Source organism: Acipenser ruthenus, chromosome 16 (assembly GCF_902713425.1).
Source record: "Acipenser ruthenus chromosome 16, fAciRut3.2 maternal haplotype, whole genome shotgun sequence".
Classification (NCBI taxonomy): Eukaryota; Metazoa; Chordata; class Actinopteri; order Acipenseriformes; family Acipenseridae; genus Acipenser; species Acipenser ruthenus.
The window spans coordinates 12,678,575-12,696,459 of record NC_081204.1 but is presented as its reverse complement, the minus strand read 5'-3'; the positions used below and the strand labels follow the sequence as shown (position 1 = coordinate 12,696,459).

Genomic DNA, 17,885 nt, shown 5'->3' with positions numbered 1-17,885 from the left:
GTGAAGCCCTTGTCATAGAATGAACTTGTTATAACCCTTGCAAAATGTATTTTAACTTGTTTATAAAAATGATGTGCACCAATTGATTTGCTTAACTCTTTCAGCACTAAGTAACTTCATGGAAAAACTACCCTACGTTATTAATTAAATTGTTTTAGTGGCTTATACTGAAAAATAAATTAAAATGGGCATTGGTATGCTCATTAGTATATTAGATTAGATTACTGCTGTTATCTTTCCTGTACTATTACAGGGCCGTCTGTATTTTTCTTTTTTTTGACCTGTATCAAGTATGTAGTGTTTAAAGAGGGAAACTAGCTATATATGCAAAATATAATATTGAAATATAAAGCTACTGACATTTTTTTATGCTGTGTCCGTTAGTGAAAACTAAACTGCTGTGGATGACATTAGAATCTGTTGTAAGCTTCCTTTGGTTGAAAAATGCATTCATTTGACTCATTTACTAAACATAACAGCATAACAACTGATACCTTTACATGTCAGCCAGAGTTCAGAATGTTGTTTTTGTTTTTTGTTTTTTCAAAAGCAGGTAATGAACAATGTGTGGTGTTATTTTTGGAACATACATACTTCTAATATTAACCAGGAACCTGTGGCAGACGTATAAAAATATTTTATATATCACTGTTCAAAAAGTAATTTAGTTAAGGTAAATTACTATTTTAATAGGATACAGCTGTCACTTCCCAGCCACTATGGGTAATTTGATACTTATATGCCAAAGCGAGCCACAATGTGTTCACATTTTACCAAAAAACGCAAGTTAATTCAAACATTCATGGTAGTCTACAATCTTCAACACTTGTTTTTTTCACAGTACTAGTCAGTTTGGTTAACCATATGCTAATTTGGCTGCAAGACACAGGCGATGATATGTTAATCTTATTGAAGTCCAATAAAAGGACAGGACATGTACTTTAAAAATTATACAGGGTGTCAGAAACCAAATGAACGCAGCAAAATATATATTTTTAAAATGCTAATACAAGGGTATCAAAAGAAATATTCACTGTATATTTATGAAACATAACAAATACAAATGCCTCATTTTTTTTAGTGGATAAAAAAAAAGGTAATATTTAAAACAAAAGCAAACAAAATAATTTCAACTGCAATAAGAGACAGGAATGAAGCCCTGATCCAAGAGATGATTCAGGGCTCAGAGTTCCTGGCTGGTTGAAAGACAATTGGAGTGTGGGCTGTGAAGAAATAAATAAAGTTAATCCCTGTCGCCACAAATGTTTCACCTTCAGCGTTTGGTTAATGTTGAAGATATTTTGCTATCAAAGAGAGCATATTTATTACTGTTAAACAGCAAATTTCACTCAGATAAAGGAAATGATTCATACTGAAATGTCCCAACACAATAAAACACATTCCTTGGAAAGAAACATTTCCATTGCTAAAAACAATGCATAACATAACAGTTATGCATAACAGTTCAAGATGATAGAAGAGGGATGGCATGTACTGTATGTACCCTTCGAGAAATATGCTATAAAAGCTGTGAATGATGTGTCTATTCTCTGAATCACAAATATACTTTCCATAAAAAAGATAATGGGATTTCAAGAATGTGTGCTGCCATTTTTTTTTTTACCCACTTCCAGCTGATTAAATAAAGCCAGTGTAAAAAGAGAGGAACCATAATATTATTGACTCATGTTTGATGTGTGGTTCAGGTTTCTCAATCACTTTGCTGAAAATAGATTCTTTATGTGGGGTCTTACTGCAGAGGAAGTGAATCAATGTTATAATAAAAGGACGACACAAGAGTGGTAGTCTGCCCCTGAGAGGATGGAAAAAATACCATGTTCTATCTGGTACAGTATTTTCGTACTCATGTATTTCGTACATCCGCTAGGGACAGTGTTACAGGGGATAATGATTACACCCTGGTCTGGTGTACCAGCTGACCTTGGAGATTAGACACGTTTGAGAGCTGTATGAATATGACAGCAGTGTTTTAAACTTCTGAGTTTTAAAAAGTCACCAGAGGGAATCTAAACATTTTTTTTTAAATATAATTTTAATAGTGCTTATACAAACATGAATAAAAAGCTTTAAGGATGTTGTGTCTTTTTGGATATTGAGGTTTCTTTCCATTTTAATTAAAATCAAGTTTGATGAAAACACGTTAAGTCACAAATGCTAGTCAGCCCTAATTAACCTGTAATTAAAAGTATTCAATACTTTTGTATATTTCAGTCTTATGTTAATTCATGGCATTGAACTTGTGCATGTTGTTTGTAAATTGTAAATTGTAAATTAATAATTCTATTTCCCTGAAATCTTAAAACATAAAGATCAACAACTACACTTTTAAATAATCAAGGCGTGTGAAGTACAGTATTACTCCACATCATTTTAACATTATCCATAGAACTTTGGATAAACACCTAAAAACAGAATACAAACTAGAGTAATAATTATTCCTTAGCTTGTTTGGGATCACACTATCAGTAGAACTAAATACTGAACCACATTAGTCTCCTATCTCATAGCTAGACTATAATTTGCAAAATATGTTTTAATCGACCCAATCAGCCTTAAACAGGTGCAATACCTAAGGCATTATGCAATTGGAATGGGTACAGTCCCTCCACCCACCATACAACTGAGATGAACGCTGTTCTAGCATAGAAATGATAAATGAGTTGCTTTTATAACCTAAGCCATTTTTTAAACAACAGAAAACAAAAAAAGGAACATGTTTAAGCACATACTTTACAGTATCAGTTAGATTAAAATGTAATTCTTCAATCAGAGTCATCACTGGTGTCAAACATACAGATCCGAGAGCGCATTTTGCTTTTCTGCATGTCCTGTGTTTTAGTGGCGTTCACAGCAGGGCAGGGAGGCCTGTGCATAACAGGGCTAATCCAGGAAAGAGCTTGCTTTTCAAATCCTGCTATACCCTGTGTGTGGCCACTTTCCTGGGAGGAAGAGTCCCACAGATTATTCATTACTTTAGAAGCATTAGTGGACTCTAGTATACAGCGCCCTGCATCTTCCGTGGTTTTAACCACACTCTTACGGATGTAACACATTGGTATTAATTTCTCTTTCAGTTCTGAATTTTGATATCTTTGGTTTTTAGCAGGAATACTTACACCCCCAACCTTGTTTTCAAAGATACCCCTGCTCTTTTGGGTATCTGCTCCACAGTCTTCATGTTCCTCTAGAGCTTGTATTTGTTTCTTGGACTGACTTTGTGAAAACTTCAAAATGTTTACCTTTCTCTTTTTCTTGGATGTGCATGCATTGCGTCTATTTTGAAAAGCTGGTTGTCTTTTGCATGCTTTCTTAGGCCCTATGGCTTTCTTATTAATCCTCTCAAATCCTGGGCTGTTGTCTATGGCAGTGTGTTTATCTTTACTTTTGAAACCCTGGTTAATTTTTGTTTGTGTTTCAAAGTCATACAGATCTTTTTTCTGTTCCAATGTATTCATTGCTGTCTGTGCCTTGAACACATTCATTCCATTAGAGGTTGCCTGTTGGTCTGACTGCTGCTCCTTTAAAGCTGGCTGAACATTTTGGTTGCTGCTGACTGAAACAGGGATCCTAGGAAATGTAGCAGTGGTAGATGCAGAACGTGTTTGGTATGGTACTCTGTACAACAAAGAACTCTCCAATGAATTGTCTTTACAGTTTTCTCTACATATTTGCTGTTTAGGCGGTTCAGCATACCTAACAGGGCTATGTTTCGTCTTTGCCATTGGGACCTGACTGCCCCTGCCATAGCATTGCTGGCTAATATTATCAACAGGTCTGTTTTCGATTGATGATTCCCCATCACCTCCCTGCCCTGCTGCCAAAGCACCTTGCGTCTGAATCGAGCTGGTTCTACATACCCTGGTGGTTTCAAAGTACGTCTTTTCCTGCCTGACAAGACACCGTTTTTCATATAGACCAGGGGAAGTCTGAACAGTGCTGTCTTTTAACTGATATATAGGTTTACATGCAGCAGACAGCTTATTAAGCAAAGACAAGATTTCATTAAATTGTAAGTTATCCGATAGCCAGCTAAGCTTTTCACAGATATTCTCATACCCTTCACTTTGTTGAGATTTCATGCTTTCTAAACTCTCTTGCAGGCCCAGTACAAAAGAACTTAGTGCAATGGTTTCTGAGTTGATCTGCAAACATTTAAAAAAAAACAGATTACTACCCACAAGACACAGAAGACACAGAATACAATAAAATAACTTGACTAAGGTATTATCTTTTACTGGGCAACTGGCATATTTGAAAGTTTAAACAAATGCCTTTGTGTTAGAGTATGTATGTCTATAGTATGTACAGCGCCTGTTACTAGTATATACATCTGTGTACAAAATGCATGCATGTGTGAAGTGTTTCTGTATATGCTTTTAAGATGTGATTTAGTGTAACTGTACAGGCCTACAATATGTTCACCAGATCACAAAACGTGACATTGAACCTCACAGCAACTATCCAAAAAAAAAATGAAATGACTAAACTTTATTAAAGCAACTATCCAAGATGGAGGAATTCTAACTTCTGATAATTTCCAGTTAAGTGTAACTTCTCCTTTACTTCTACAGGGATACAATTAAGACAACAGGAAGTGAAAGTGAATATAAACCAAATAAACATTGGGTGGAAAAACAATATTACAGAATAACAATACAAAAGATGAACAATAATACCTGTTTCTAATTTGTACTCACAATTGTCTCTCTTTTCTCAATCTCTTGCAGTGCTTGGCTTTGTGATGACAGTGCACTCAGTATTGACTCATAATGTGAACCCATGTTCTCCTGTACTATAAAACACAACACAGATTATTATTCTGTTCTGAACCATGTTTTGCTTGTCAGAATATGTTCATGGTCTGTAGACTAAATAATCTCACAGAATAGAATATTGCATCTATTATTTTACAAATTACACTACACAGATGTAAACTGTTGTTTGTGTAAGGGGGCCCTCTGCAGTTCATACACCATTGCAATCTGGATTATACAGCAAACAGCAAACCTGAAGTGGTTTTCACATTACATTGTAAAAAATATATATATATTTATATAAACTGACCGGACAAAAAATTGGAGAATGCAAATACAATTAGAAATGTATGCAAATGCAAATGAGTTTTGTGCAACTATTCAGCAACAACCATGGGAAAAGTACAGTATGTCAGTGACTTTACATGGAGCTTGATAGAGGGTGTACATGCCAATGACTCATCTGCCAATTAAAGTTACTGAATTGACCAAGGTGTCGATCAAAATAGTATCCGGGTGTTCCTGAATTGGCAAAGTTGCATAAAACCACCACCGGAAAATACAATTAGTCACAAGTGGGTCACAACGGATCAAGTCTGCAAACACATGCAACGCATTGTAACAAAGAAGCAAATGACATGTACAGTGGCCAAATCACAGAAACCGTCACACCAATTTCTAATCGAACAATGTGCCTTGACTGTAGTTTTGTAAGGCCAGTCTCTATTTTTTGTCCAGTTAGTGTACTGTGTAATAAAACTAATTCATGGAAAACATTACACTTTTGTTTTTATTAGTAAAGTGTTTTTAAGTTTTTACGAGGAACAGTCTTCAACCTCATTTGAAAGGCATTTCTGTAGATATAATAAGGCTTTGTTTATCAAATGAAACATTCATGGAAAAATGTGTGTATGGAAAAATATTTATTTGGGTTAGGATATTTATGGTTGATGAGTATAATGTAATATGAAAACTGCTCTGCGTTTGTTATGAGCTGATCATTTGAATTGCCTTGCAGCTTTGTTGTTAGGATGACATATTTAACACTTACATGTTTTCATAAACAAATCCAGACCTTCCATAATACATCTCTTTAAAGAATCAGTGTTATTCTCAATGCTGTTTATAGATAATTTGATCTGCAAAAAACAAAATATTCATTTAGATTTTGCTAAAACCATTACTTGCATTGCTTCAATTTATGTGTTGATCATTCCAAATTTACATACAGGTACTTAGAAAACAAAATAATTAATTAACTTACCCCTTCCATACATTCCCGAAGTTGTGAAAATCCACTATACAAAAACTCACTAAAAGTAAAAATAGAGTGAAATATAAACATCCAGTTTAGAAAAATGTGTTAACTACTATTTTATAAATTGTGAAAGAGGCCATGTTCCTTTCCTCAAGCCATTGTTTTATGGTGTGACATATCCATAACTCAAGAAATGTTTAAAGTGAATTAGTTATGTATTTAATGTGCGTGCATTTGTTTTCTAATCCAAAATGTGTTTTTAAACTTAAATATGAAAAGTTGTTTTCTTAATAATATCTGTTTGAGCTTTTCTTTGGACATACATTTGGTCATTGTTCTGGTACCCCAATAACTGAGAATTTGGCATTACACACATCAAATAACAAGTAAAAAGACTTGTGCTAGAATATTGTGCACTGGCCAGAAAAAAACAAACACACTTCTATTTCCCCCAGGCACAGAAACTGGGGGAAGGTAATGAAGTCACAAGTTTTCCACAACCTGTTACCTTTCTTCCTTTTCTTTGGCCTTTTTCTTGTTGACCTCAAACTGTTCCAAGATTCCTTTGGTATTTCCACATCCAAAATGAGGCCCTTTGCTTTTCTCCTTATTGTCTCCACCAAACAGATATGGCTTGGTCTGATATTTTGTTGAAAATCTGGGTTCACTCTGCTATAACAATGACATAAAAAAAAAACCTTGTCAATGTTTATCTTATTTAATTATCACTGTACTATTACTCTTGTTTGCACATTTTTTTTAATAAGTCCCACAATGCTGTTATATATACAGTCACTACAGGCACACAGTCTTTCTTTGCTCCTTGAAGCTTTCTGGCCACTATGTTTGTGAACTAACCTGCCATCCTCCTGCAACTACAGCAACAGCAGGGGTTATGAATGCCATGTGATACATAAAGCACAGTGAAAGCAAGGTAAAGCATATGTAAGCACTGTAAAGCCCAGAGGTATGGTAAAGCATAGTAAAAAAAACAACAACAAAAAAACATGGCAAACCATGGTAATATGGTAAATGTATACTATAATAATGTATAGGAAAACTGCAACATCACATGCAAAATGTACTTTTATAAGGGAAACTGCACCTTTAATAATGTATATAGTCATATTTATGCATAGAATATTAATACAACATCCTACCAATTCTACCAAGGTGTATCCACATCACCAGGCATGTAATTTAGTAGAATGTACAGTGTGTCATGCAATATAACACATTTTACAATCACTCACTTCCTGAGAATTTTGCTGTGAAGATTGGGGTACTCTGGATGGGAAGTTCACTTCTTGGGATGCAGATTGTGAATATTCAGGGCAAAACTGAGATCCAAACAGGAACTGGGAATCCGTCAGACTGGAGTAGTCACTGGGAGCACTGCTTCGACTGGAGGTTTTGTTTGCTCTGTGCTCAGTAAATAAATGCATTTTTTAAAGCAGGTTTGTGTGCCTATTGTAGTTTACCTATTACCATTTCATTCACTCTTAGTCTGCATTTTCATTTATATCTATACCGGGCATCAAACGAAACTTTATAACACTTATATTTAACAAAAAAAATAAAAATAAGGTACATAAATGATGGACATTGACGAAATGTTTTTGGTTTCTTTTTAACCACTTGATCATTCATCCTTGAACATGACACGCTTGAGTGACTATGACTGAAGCATATGCACTTAATCACCTAATTAGTGAGACAGTTGGTTGGACACTGGATATGGAGTGATTTCAGCTGTTGAATTGCAAGCTTGAATAAAAGCAATAAAGAAAATGGCAGAAAAAAAAACAACATGTCACGTCTGTCAAGAGAGCAGTGTGCAATCGGCATGTTGGAGGCTGGACTAGGGCAGAGTACTGTGGCTCGCCATCTTAGGTGCTCACAGCCAGCAATTTCAAACCTGGCGAGACGGGATAACCAGACACAGACTGTCAATGACAGGCCATGAACTGGGAGACCAAGAGTCACAACACCTGCTCAAGATCGACAGATCATTTTGCAGCATCTTCGTTATGTCAATTGTTAATCAGCACAATAAAAAGTCAATGCACCTGCTCTAAAACAGAGTTTGTCATTTTTCGATCACATCTAATTAATTTTATCCAAATATAAGTGATACGTTTCTTTTGATGCTCAAATATAAGTGATAAGTTTCTTTTGATGCTCAAATATTAGTGATACATTTCTTTTGATGCTCAAATATAAGTGATATGTTTTTTATGCTTAATGTTTAACAGGTAACATTTTAAAAATTCTGAAATTGTTAAAGCTATGGAAAACAAAATATAAACATAGTAAACCTACCCTGTTCCTGTAGGGATGCTGAACATCTCTTTAATATTCCACACACTGGAATTCATGCTTTAGATTATTCGTTTCTCTAGAAAATAATGTCAGCATGGTTACTCGTACTGTCATCCATATGTTTTACACAATATCAAGTCATTCAACAAAGGGTTTTGCATTACCAGCAACCTTGACTTAGGGTAGTTTAGTATTTTTTTATGATCGCCTGCTGTAAATGATATCTGCAGTGATGGGAACATATAGTGGGAGATGCTAGTACATGAAGATAGTCATACTTTGAGCTGAATCCAATTGCCATGAAACGTATCCATTGTAACTCAATGACTACAGCTACCTGCATCAATCAGTGTCAACACTGTGCTGTTCTGCTGAGTGGAATTAAATGACATCATGCTTGAACTGTAACCTAGGTGGAACTGTGAAACTGACACCCGAGGCTACATCTTGGAAACCATTTGTCTGATTTTGATAAAGAGGGTATTATTTGTTATCAATCACAGGCTCTGTATGAAAGCCACAGTTTTTGTTATTTATTTTTATTTTTTCCATTTTCCATATATATTTTGTGCAGTTTCACCACAGCCTTTGAAAAATATAGACAACAGGTTAAATATAGTCCATAATAATGGTAAAGCCTTTTTAAATAGCTGTGTTTACAATCGCTTTTATATATTTATTTTAAACACATCCAATCTCAGGCTCACCAAAGCAACCCCAAAATAGACATATCTCTCAATATTCATGTGGAATTTGGATTCGCAACCATATTTATTATTTGACGAACAAATTGTTGTACTATTGGGAAGTCATATTGTTGATAGATTAAATCGTTAAACAAGCAACAACATATGATATGAGCCCGTCCTGGATTCAAAACGGTGTCTGTGCTCCACTCTGCAAGTTAAATAACACACAGTACATTGTACGATATGTTTTAAATGTTTATAAGATTTTTTCTATTCATGTATGTTATTTTTTTTTTTTTACCTGTCATTTGATGCTTATTTATTTAAACAAACAAACAAAAAATATGTTTTCACCTTACGGCACATAACTCGTAGCTCTTGAGGTAACCGTCCTTTCACGCGTAGGTCCGTCACTCCTCCTGTGCACGAGGAGGGGGCATTTAATTACTGCACGTGCCGCTCATTTCACGGCATTTTTTTTCCCCACTTTGGTGTGCAAACGAGAATAATTATTTTTACCCCCAGCGCTGGAATTTTTAAATGTATTTAACACGTTTTTTTGTTTTTGTCTGTTTTTTTTTTTTTTTTCTATTGTATGAAAATTAATTTGTCCTGAAACTAAATCACAGTACATGAAAATATTTAATTGTAACTGGTCGTTTTGGAACGTAGTGACCGGCTCAGAAGCCACTGAAAATTTGAATTATCCCGTGTTTCACGCCTCCATTGTGGTATCCTAGCAATGACATAAACTTACCCAGAAGTACGCAGCACGGAATCATTCTCTGACAACTTGGAATTCGTTACCCCACCTTTTTTTTTTTTTAGGTCAAATCCTGCAGCGATGTCTGGAGAGGTGACTGGGACGTGGGTAAGGTTCGCTAAAAACAGCTTTTAAACAGTTTTGATTAATTAATATATTGAATCCTTAGCTATTTACAAGTTAAAGTAGATATTATTATTTAATAGTAATCACAGTAAATACAGCAGCCTGCCTCTGAAGTGTTACACAGTAGTGAACTGCATTACAGCAGTTTATTGGAGTGCGTTGTGATATTTACTAACAAATACTGCAATAACGTATAGTTACCCTAATAAAAAAAACTGGCAAATACAGCTGCTAGAATTTGTAGTAATATTTATATAAAAGGCAGTGCTCTTTATAAGCCCCTTGTAAAATATAGACACAACTAATTGTGGAATCGTATTCTTAAGCCATGCTTTCACAGTATATACAGTACAATAATAATGTTGGTAGTCTTAGCTAATAATGTTCATTTTGACTAACACCTTGTTCTTTAGCCTGAACTAGGTGGCTATGCACATGACCAGTACAAAAACAAGCCACATTTTGCATAGTATTTTTTGCTTACAGGAGTAATGTAGTTAATTGAGCCTCTCTTACCCATCATCAAATCCAGGTTTATTTGCAGATCAGTGTGTTTTATTGCAGGGTTGTGTGCAACTTTACATTGCTGAAACAAACATGTCTGTGACAATTCTCCCATTTATCGCCACAGCTCTAAATAGAAAATCTGAGCATCAATAACAACAAAACATAGATCTCCAAGACCTACATCCCCTGTCTGCATATTCAAAGTTTGACATACAGATTGATGTACAGTACAGATGCCTGTAAATAATACCAGAGTCTGAGGCCCTCAATAACTTGTGCAAAGATCCAGACCAAGTTCTGTAACAACTGAACCAAACGTTATAGCCTATGTAAAAATGTAAGTGACATGGGGAAAAACAGACAGCCTCCACATACACTGTACATCCAGATTCAGAAACACTTAATAACTTGTGCCAAAGAAGGTCCTTGGCAAGTTTCATCACAATGGGACAAGTGGTTCTCTAAATGCAAAACTCTGAAGTGTGAAATTCAAATGCCCACCTACACTATAGCCCCCAGTCAGGAATATGCACCCCTAGTCCTCATAATCCCTTAAATATTGTTATATATAGAACCAATAGTTTATTGCATTATAATCAGATACATAATATCCTATTATATGTGTCTGCTCTCATTCTCTACTATTGTTTTTGCTTAGATCAGTATTTACCAGGCTTACTAACTAAAGTTGTTTTTTCAACCACTTGGTCTTAAAAAAAGATTTTCTGACAGTGGTTAGAAATGATGACTAGGATATGCATCATTGCATCAGCCCCCTGTGCAACTGTGTGAACAGCAAGTTTGTTTATGGAAATATCTCTATTCATGATCTCAGTTTCAGAGGGGACAGAAATTACTGCTACATACTCCTAGTGGTCATTTTTCAAACCACCTCAGAGTTTTTGAGTTCTTTCCGAAGCAGAGCCGGTGGTTGAAAAGGAATGTTTCTGAAAACAACAAAAGAGAATTGTCATTAATACTGTACATATTCAACAGGCAAGAAACATTCATTATTTAGAAAATGTACATGATAAAAATTATCCCTTTAATCGTAATCAGATAGAGTGGGGCGGATTGATTGCTTTGGTAGGCTTCACAGTCAAATCATTAAATAGCTTATTGGATTTTTGGGGGAGGTTTTGAAATCTGTGATTTTTTTCCCCCTCCTAGTTTCCCAGCGGGTTTTATGGACATTACCTAAGTAAAAAACGGAATGACTTTATACAGGAGTACAGGCTAGAGGCAAGACCTTTTCCTCCAGAGAGACTGGTACAGAGATCCAAGGCAAGTGTACTTCTAAGATTGTAACCTGGAATGGATGGGCTTTAGAAGATGAGTGAAGGAACTGCCACTTTCTCTCATGCTGTCAGTATACTGTATGTGTACATATTGTACAGTATATAAGCATGCACTAGAGTTAATGCATATAGTGGAGAACGATTGTCCCTGAACAAGATATAGTCACAGGGGATTTTATCCTTGGAAGACAATATATCAACACGACGAGGGGACAGTCATCCCCTATACCCGAAATCTCCGGTCCATACATATCTGTTTTATTAAACCTTCAAAGACAGCATCATCTCCATTCAGTTTCCAAACTAGGGGCTTATGGAGATATTTTAATACAGCTTTTGTGTTTTTAACAACTTTTTTGTTTAGAATTTGAAAACTGTGTTCAGTGGTGAGGCATAAGCAATGAAAATGTACCCTTGCTACGCATATGTTGACGTTGCTAGGAATGGTTGCTATGTACCGGATATGTACTGTTGCTATGGTATTGCTATGAATATGTACAGAATCATTGCATGGCACTTTTATAATTATGATCCCTATAAAGATGTTAAATAACAAGCCCTACTAATACACTGCAATGTGAAACAGCAGCTCTCACCAACCAACCCGGCTAACGACATATTGTGGTCATGTGACATGTGACGCTTTTGAAATATTGGCTTCATACTCAGTAGACAATTGTATTCTATGATTCTCTAGTTCAAGTGGGTATTGTCCAAGAAATATTAACCTTTTTTGCGACAGTAATTTCACAAAGCTGCTGCCTCTTTATATTTGAAGGTACTGACTTCATACTGTACGCTCCTATGTGCAGCTGGCCATGACACTGACTGGCCTGATATGGCTGCCATATGAAGGTCATGTGACTTTGTATTTGTTGTCTTCACATTTGGAACACAGCTGTATTCTATGATCTCACTTAGGTTCCATTAGCAATGATGTTCAGTAAAAACAAACCTTTTCACTGCCAGGCTGTTGTATTCTATGAGTTTCTTAGTTACGTTATTTTGCTGGTGTTGTTCAGTAATAAACATACTCTTTCACTGCCATGTTGTTTTAGCAAGTCCATCCATTTGTACAGCAAGACTCCACACATTATGACCCCCATTAATACTTTGCTTTCATATACAATTATTATTATTTTTTTTTAATATGCATTTAACAAAGTACAGTAATACTATAAGAAGTGAACGTGTTTTTTTTTTTTTTACTCAACATGTAAAAAAGGTTTCCCAGGAGATGAAATTAGTAATAAAAGAAAGTTCATCCTCTTGCTGTATTTAAAAAAAAAAAAAAAAAAAAAAAGCCTGATTGAAGCTCTTTCATTTCATCAATGTGTGTGAAGGGTCAGTGGCATTCGTGTTACAAATGAAAGCACTCCTGGATTAAGTCATCGTGTTTCAGTTGAAGAGTACTTTAATCTCTCTTCAGACTTGCTTGATTTCTCTCTTGGATGTGTTTGGGTAGTAACAGTGTTACTCATTATTCTAAAAAGAAGGCGCTATTGCCTGGAAGCAGATTAGAGGGTTGCACATGAGCTCCACTGGGGCACGCTTATTAGCATGGGGCCAGCCACCTCCTCACTGTGCTATTTTAAATACAATTACTGTAGTACAATATGAAAGATAAAATGCATTTAAATAATTGAGAATATCCACCAATGGTAATTGTCAAGTTAGATCGTGGTTATATTAGTCCTGTACCAAACTTCTGAAAAACATTTGTAATAATGTTTGACAGGTAGTGTTAGTTTTGTATTTATCAGACTCTTTCTTAAAAGAATGTAAAAGTTCAGAAATTTAAAGAAGCACTCTGATTGCATGTAATAGAAAGGTAATGTGACATGTCTGCTTAGTGCCTTAGTGCAGTTGGCACTCAGCATTTGCTCCAGTGAAAAGTGTGCACCCCTTTTTTCAAAATAACACAAAACAAAACTGTTAACGTTTAAAAAATAGAAATAAGCAAGAATGATATTTCTGATTTCTAATTTGTTGTGCTTTTTTCTGTTCCCTTAAACATTTTTCTAACCTTTACAATTACCATATTTTGTTTATATCTTATCAGTACCTAGCTACTGTTGACCTATACAAGATTAATATCTAATACCTGCAAAATTAACATACACGTCACATTCCTCTTAAGAGATTTCAACCTTTATAATTGGAGGGTGGGAATTACTCAGGGATATAAGAATATGAAACAAAACCGATCTGAACACTGAAGAAAAAAACAAAACAAAACATACAGTCCTTATTTTTAATATTTTTTAATTCTGTGCTTTGTGTTACTCGTTTTGTAGCATTAACTGTTAGAACACTGGAGCAAAATCTTACTACAGTGAAGTAACTCTGTTCCTTAGACTGCAGCACTAGATGGCGCTATAGTATACAATAGTCGAATGCTTGGTTTGCTGTTACCCTACTCAGGTTTCTGATGCTGGGTAGGGAGGATATTTTTTATATTTTTTCTGCTCAACAGGCTGTTTCTGTGGGTTGGGGTTAAAATGATGGGGAGGGAGGGTTACAGCAAACCAACATACTGCTTTATTAGAGCCCAGTTCTGATAATAAACACGCTTTTTTTTTTTTTTTTTTTTTTTTTAATTTCAGGAGAACCCAAGGAAGCACGTCTTTTCCAAGCATGATAACCGGCAACTCTTTCTGAGCGATGCCACCTATTTTGAAAATGTAAGTATTTATTGATGCATTTATTTTTCAATGCACTGGCAAGTAATGTTATATCTGTGGACTTCAATCCTAACAAGGGTTCATGTGAAGCATTTCCTCATACTGATGTAAAAACACATGGGCAGCACTGAAGTTAAACCACGGCATATAAGTCTGTCTCTCACTACACCAACATATCTCATACTGAACAGTGCAATCAAAATATTATTCGTAATGAATCTTGGCTGGATGGTTTCTGGTCATTTTGACCATGCTGAAGCAAAAAATATATATAGGGGGATGGAAGTGAACCTTCATTTTAGTTCCTGACATGTATTCTGTGATGTGTAAAACCTGCATCTCCCCTTTTCAATCCAGTTTCAGTTGCAATGAGCAATGAGAATATGGCGCTAGCCGAAACATTTGTAGACTTGTAACAACTTTGCAAACATTTACTTCAAGACAGCTGATCTGATAGTGGGCCCTCAGTTGACAGGTCAAGACTGTTTCAATTAAGATGTTAGATATAACAAGGCATACCAGAATGCTATACAAAGAAAAATAAAAAGGAAAAAAAAAAACTATTAGTTCTGTCACTCAAAAGCCAAATACAATTATTAAAATAAATGTTACACTAAAAAGTATTGATTCTCCTGTAACTACTTTATATATTGTTTTTTCCCCCAAAGGGTCTGGGAAGGTTTAAAGTGAAGTCTGCAATATCACAGGCAGCCAGATTTAAGCCTGATTTCATCACCTGGGCCCCTCAAAAGGATGAGATAGCCAGATCAGGCCCCGGACTCAGCACCTACCAGACATCATTTACCCAAAACCAACCCCCTCAGGCCCCCAACAAGCTCATAGTGCCCCGCATCACCATGCCAGAGCTCCCCGCGATGTACGTCACCAGCTACAACCACACCTACAGACACAGCCAGCCCAATCCCAGTGTTAACACAGACATTCTGACTGGCAAGGTGGTTACCTGGCCACTTGCCAAGGAGGCTACATTTGCTTACACGCAGCCACATAGATGCTTAAATAAGAAACAAACTTCATCTGTGCCCCTTACTGTTTCAGACTGCCTTTTGTGGCAGACTGGATAGTCGAAATGATATAATTGATACAAAATACAATGTGTTTTATTTACCATGGTTATCCCATGGGCCTTCAGACTTTTATACTCCACGCAATGTATAATCAATTAAACATCCTTTTTACCGTTTATCATGGAAATATGGAATGTGTTTGTTGTTGTTGATGTATCAAAGTATACCTGACTAATACTCAGTATTAGCAGGGATGTTTGTTCTGCTGCAACACATGCTGTAAGCTAGTGTTCTGAATAGAAACACAATCTTTCATGATCAATGAATAGTTAAAACCCCAAAGAAAAAAAGGCAAGAATAATTGGGGTTTTCATGTGTCTTTAAATTGTTACAGGACCAATGACCCTCAAGCATCAGACGGTTGTGGGGTGTGAATAGATACCTTCCCATCTAAACCCTATTCACACTAGCAGTATGAGGAAATCAGCATGTTTTAAAAACAGTAACTGACTGTTTGGAAGGTGGCTGGAGACTGAATGATCTCTTCAGCCACACAGCAGAATGAGAATAAGAACATAGCCCTGCAAGCATGCCTTAACCCTGCCCTGGAGGTACTGTACTGTGCAGCATTCTGAGGCAATCTGAGGCATCCTTGCCTATCTAATCTGGCCCTTGCCTTGAAACCTACCAGTGGCAATTGTGCCAAAGTGTAACAAAGAAAGAATAGAAGATCATGAAGCTTTAGTTTTTCTACTTTCCATTTTAGAGATAAGGTTAGGACTATTCTGTCTAGTTTTATATTTATATATATATATATATATATATATATATATATATATATGTGTGTGTGTATTAGGATTGTCTATTTAAATGTTATTGAGAAATTCTTATGGTATTAAAAGGTAATTGTAAACTGTCATAATATATCAATCTATATTAAGGTTTCAAATTCTAGTTTACCAAACCTACTAGATCTGGGTTCTATAGGGAATTGAGATTTGAAAATGATCCAAGAGCTTAATTAATATGTTGAGGTGTTACAGAATCTTGAAATGGAGTCTCCACCGAAAAATTGCATATTAATTTTTCTATAATAGCAATCAATAGTTATGTTGTATAGTCAATCCTGTAATATAAGGATCATTAACAGTTGTATAATACCTTTTAGAATGCCGCCAGAAGTTTACTTAAGCTGCAAAGGGCCAACACAAGGTGTGCATCGTTTTGAAATATTGTACATCTTTAGCCAAGTGCCTTCGACGACCAAGAGGAGGGCTATTTAAGGGATCAAGGCATTGCTGTGGCAAGGTAATAATGGGACTCCAAAGTGAATAAAGCCTAAGCCCGCAGGTTGAGGGCATTATTTGAATGAGAGCATTCCATTATTACAGAGGACCACGTCACAGCAATGCCATGATCACTGTTATACTACAGCTTTTTAAAGCGACTTGTTTATTTGCTTTTCTTAGTCTGGCATATTCACAGTAGTCCACCGAAGGAGAGCAGAGCTTGAGCAACCCTGTGAGGTGTTTAGTAAGCTGTGGTTAGAAAAGGTGTCATCAATTAATGTCTTCTCATCTGTGCTTTATTTGCCTATAGCTACAAATGCCATTTCATTTTTGTTTACCCATCCTTTACCTTTTTTTATGAAGTTCCCAATTAATCTAAATGTAGTTGCTCTAATACTGAGATTTTTTAGGATTGGGGATGAATAAAATAAAAAAAAAGCTTTTAATATTGCATACAGTGCCTTGCGAAAGTATTCGGCCCCCTTGAACTTTGCGACCTTTTGCCACATTTCAGGCTTCAAACATAAAGATATGAAACTGTAATTTTTTGTGAAGAATCAACAACAAGTGGGACACAATCATGAAGTGGAACGAAATTTATTGGATATTTCAAACTTTTTTATCAAATAAAAAACTGAAAAATTGGGCGTGCAAAATTATTCAGTCCCTTTACTTTCAGTGCAGCAAACTCTCTCCAGAAGTTCAGTGAGGATCTCTGAATGATCCAATGTTGACCTAAATGACTAATGATGATAAATAGAATCCACCTGTGTGTAATCAAGTCTCCGTATAAATGCACCTGCACTGTGATAGTCTCAGAGGTCCGTTTAAAGCGCAGAGAGCATCATGAAGAACAAGGAACACACCAGGCAGGTCCGAGATACTGTTGTGGGGAAGTTTAAAGCCGGATTTGGATACAAAAAGATTTCCCAAGCTTTAAACATCCCAAGGAGCACTGTGCAAGCGATAATATTGAAATGGAAGGAGTATCAGACCACTGCAAATCTACCAAGACCTGGCCGTCCCTCTAAACTTTCAGCTCATACAAGGAGAAGACTGATCAGAGATGCAGCCAAGAGGCCCATGATCACTCTGGATGAACTGCAGAGATCTACAGCTGAGGTGGGAGACATAGGACAACAATCA

At 36.0% G+C, this 17,885-nt stretch overlaps 2 protein-coding genes across 3 annotated transcripts; one reads left to right on the top strand and one right to left on the bottom strand.

Moving 5' to 3' along the window:
• Positions 1-1,920: 1,920 nt before the first annotated feature.
• Positions 1,921-9,449, bottom strand: LOC131697657 (interactor of HORMAD1 protein 1-like). The gene is made up of 8 exons (XM_058988195.1): positions 9,399-9,449; positions 8,356-8,431; positions 7,287-7,455; positions 6,542-6,705; positions 6,040-6,088; positions 5,827-5,914; positions 4,719-4,813; positions 1,921-4,163 (listed from the first exon to the last, which is right to left on the bottom strand). Exons 2-8 carry the CDS (start codon positions 8,409-8,411, stop codon positions 2,784-2,786), a joined length of 2,001 nt encoding a protein of 666 aa, XP_058844178.1. The 5' UTR covers positions 8,412-8,431; positions 9,399-9,449; the 3' UTR covers positions 1,921-2,783.
• Positions 9,450-9,650: 201 nt separating this feature from the next.
• Positions 9,651-15,601, top strand: LOC117963412 (uncharacterized protein C3orf84-like). 2 transcript variants are annotated; one of them, XM_058988842.1, is made up of 4 exons: positions 9,651-9,915; positions 11,611-11,724; positions 14,345-14,422; positions 15,091-15,601. In XM_058988842.1, exons 1-4 carry the CDS (start codon positions 9,889-9,891, stop codon positions 15,505-15,507), a joined length of 636 nt encoding a protein of 211 aa, XP_058844825.1. In that variant the 5' UTR covers positions 9,651-9,888; the 3' UTR covers positions 15,508-15,601. The 2 variants fall into 2 exon arrangements, with proteins under 2 accessions (XP_058844825.1, XP_058844826.1); XM_058988843.1 differs by lacking the exon at positions 11,611-11,724.
• The last annotated feature ends 2,284 nt before the right edge of the window (positions 15,602-17,885 follow it).

Excerpts from the sequence above, each read along its gene's own strand:
- LOC131697657 (XM_058988195.1), bottom strand. The coding sequence starts at position 8,411 with ATGAATTCCAGTGTGTGGAATATTAAAGAGATGTTCAGCATCCCTACA. Across the intron at positions 5,915-6,039 it reads TTCGGGAATGTATGGAAGGG|ATCAAATTATCTATAAACAG; the intron begins GTAAGTTAATTA and ends TGTTTTTTGCAG. Across the intron at positions 4,164-4,718 it reads TTGAGAAAAGAGAGACAATT|ATCAACTCAGAAACCATTGC; the intron begins GTGAGTACAAAT and ends AAATGTTTGCAG.
- LOC117963412 (XM_058988842.1), top strand. The coding sequence starts at position 9,889 with ATGTCTGGAGAGGTGACTGGGACGTGG. Across the intron at positions 11,725-14,344 it reads GACTGGTACAGAGATCCAAG|GAGAACCCAAGGAAGCACGT; the intron begins GCAAGTGTACTT and ends TTTTAATTTCAG. Across the intron at positions 14,423-15,090 it reads ATGCCACCTATTTTGAAAAT|GGTCTGGGAAGGTTTAAAGT; the intron begins GTAAGTATTTAT and ends TTTCCCCCAAAG.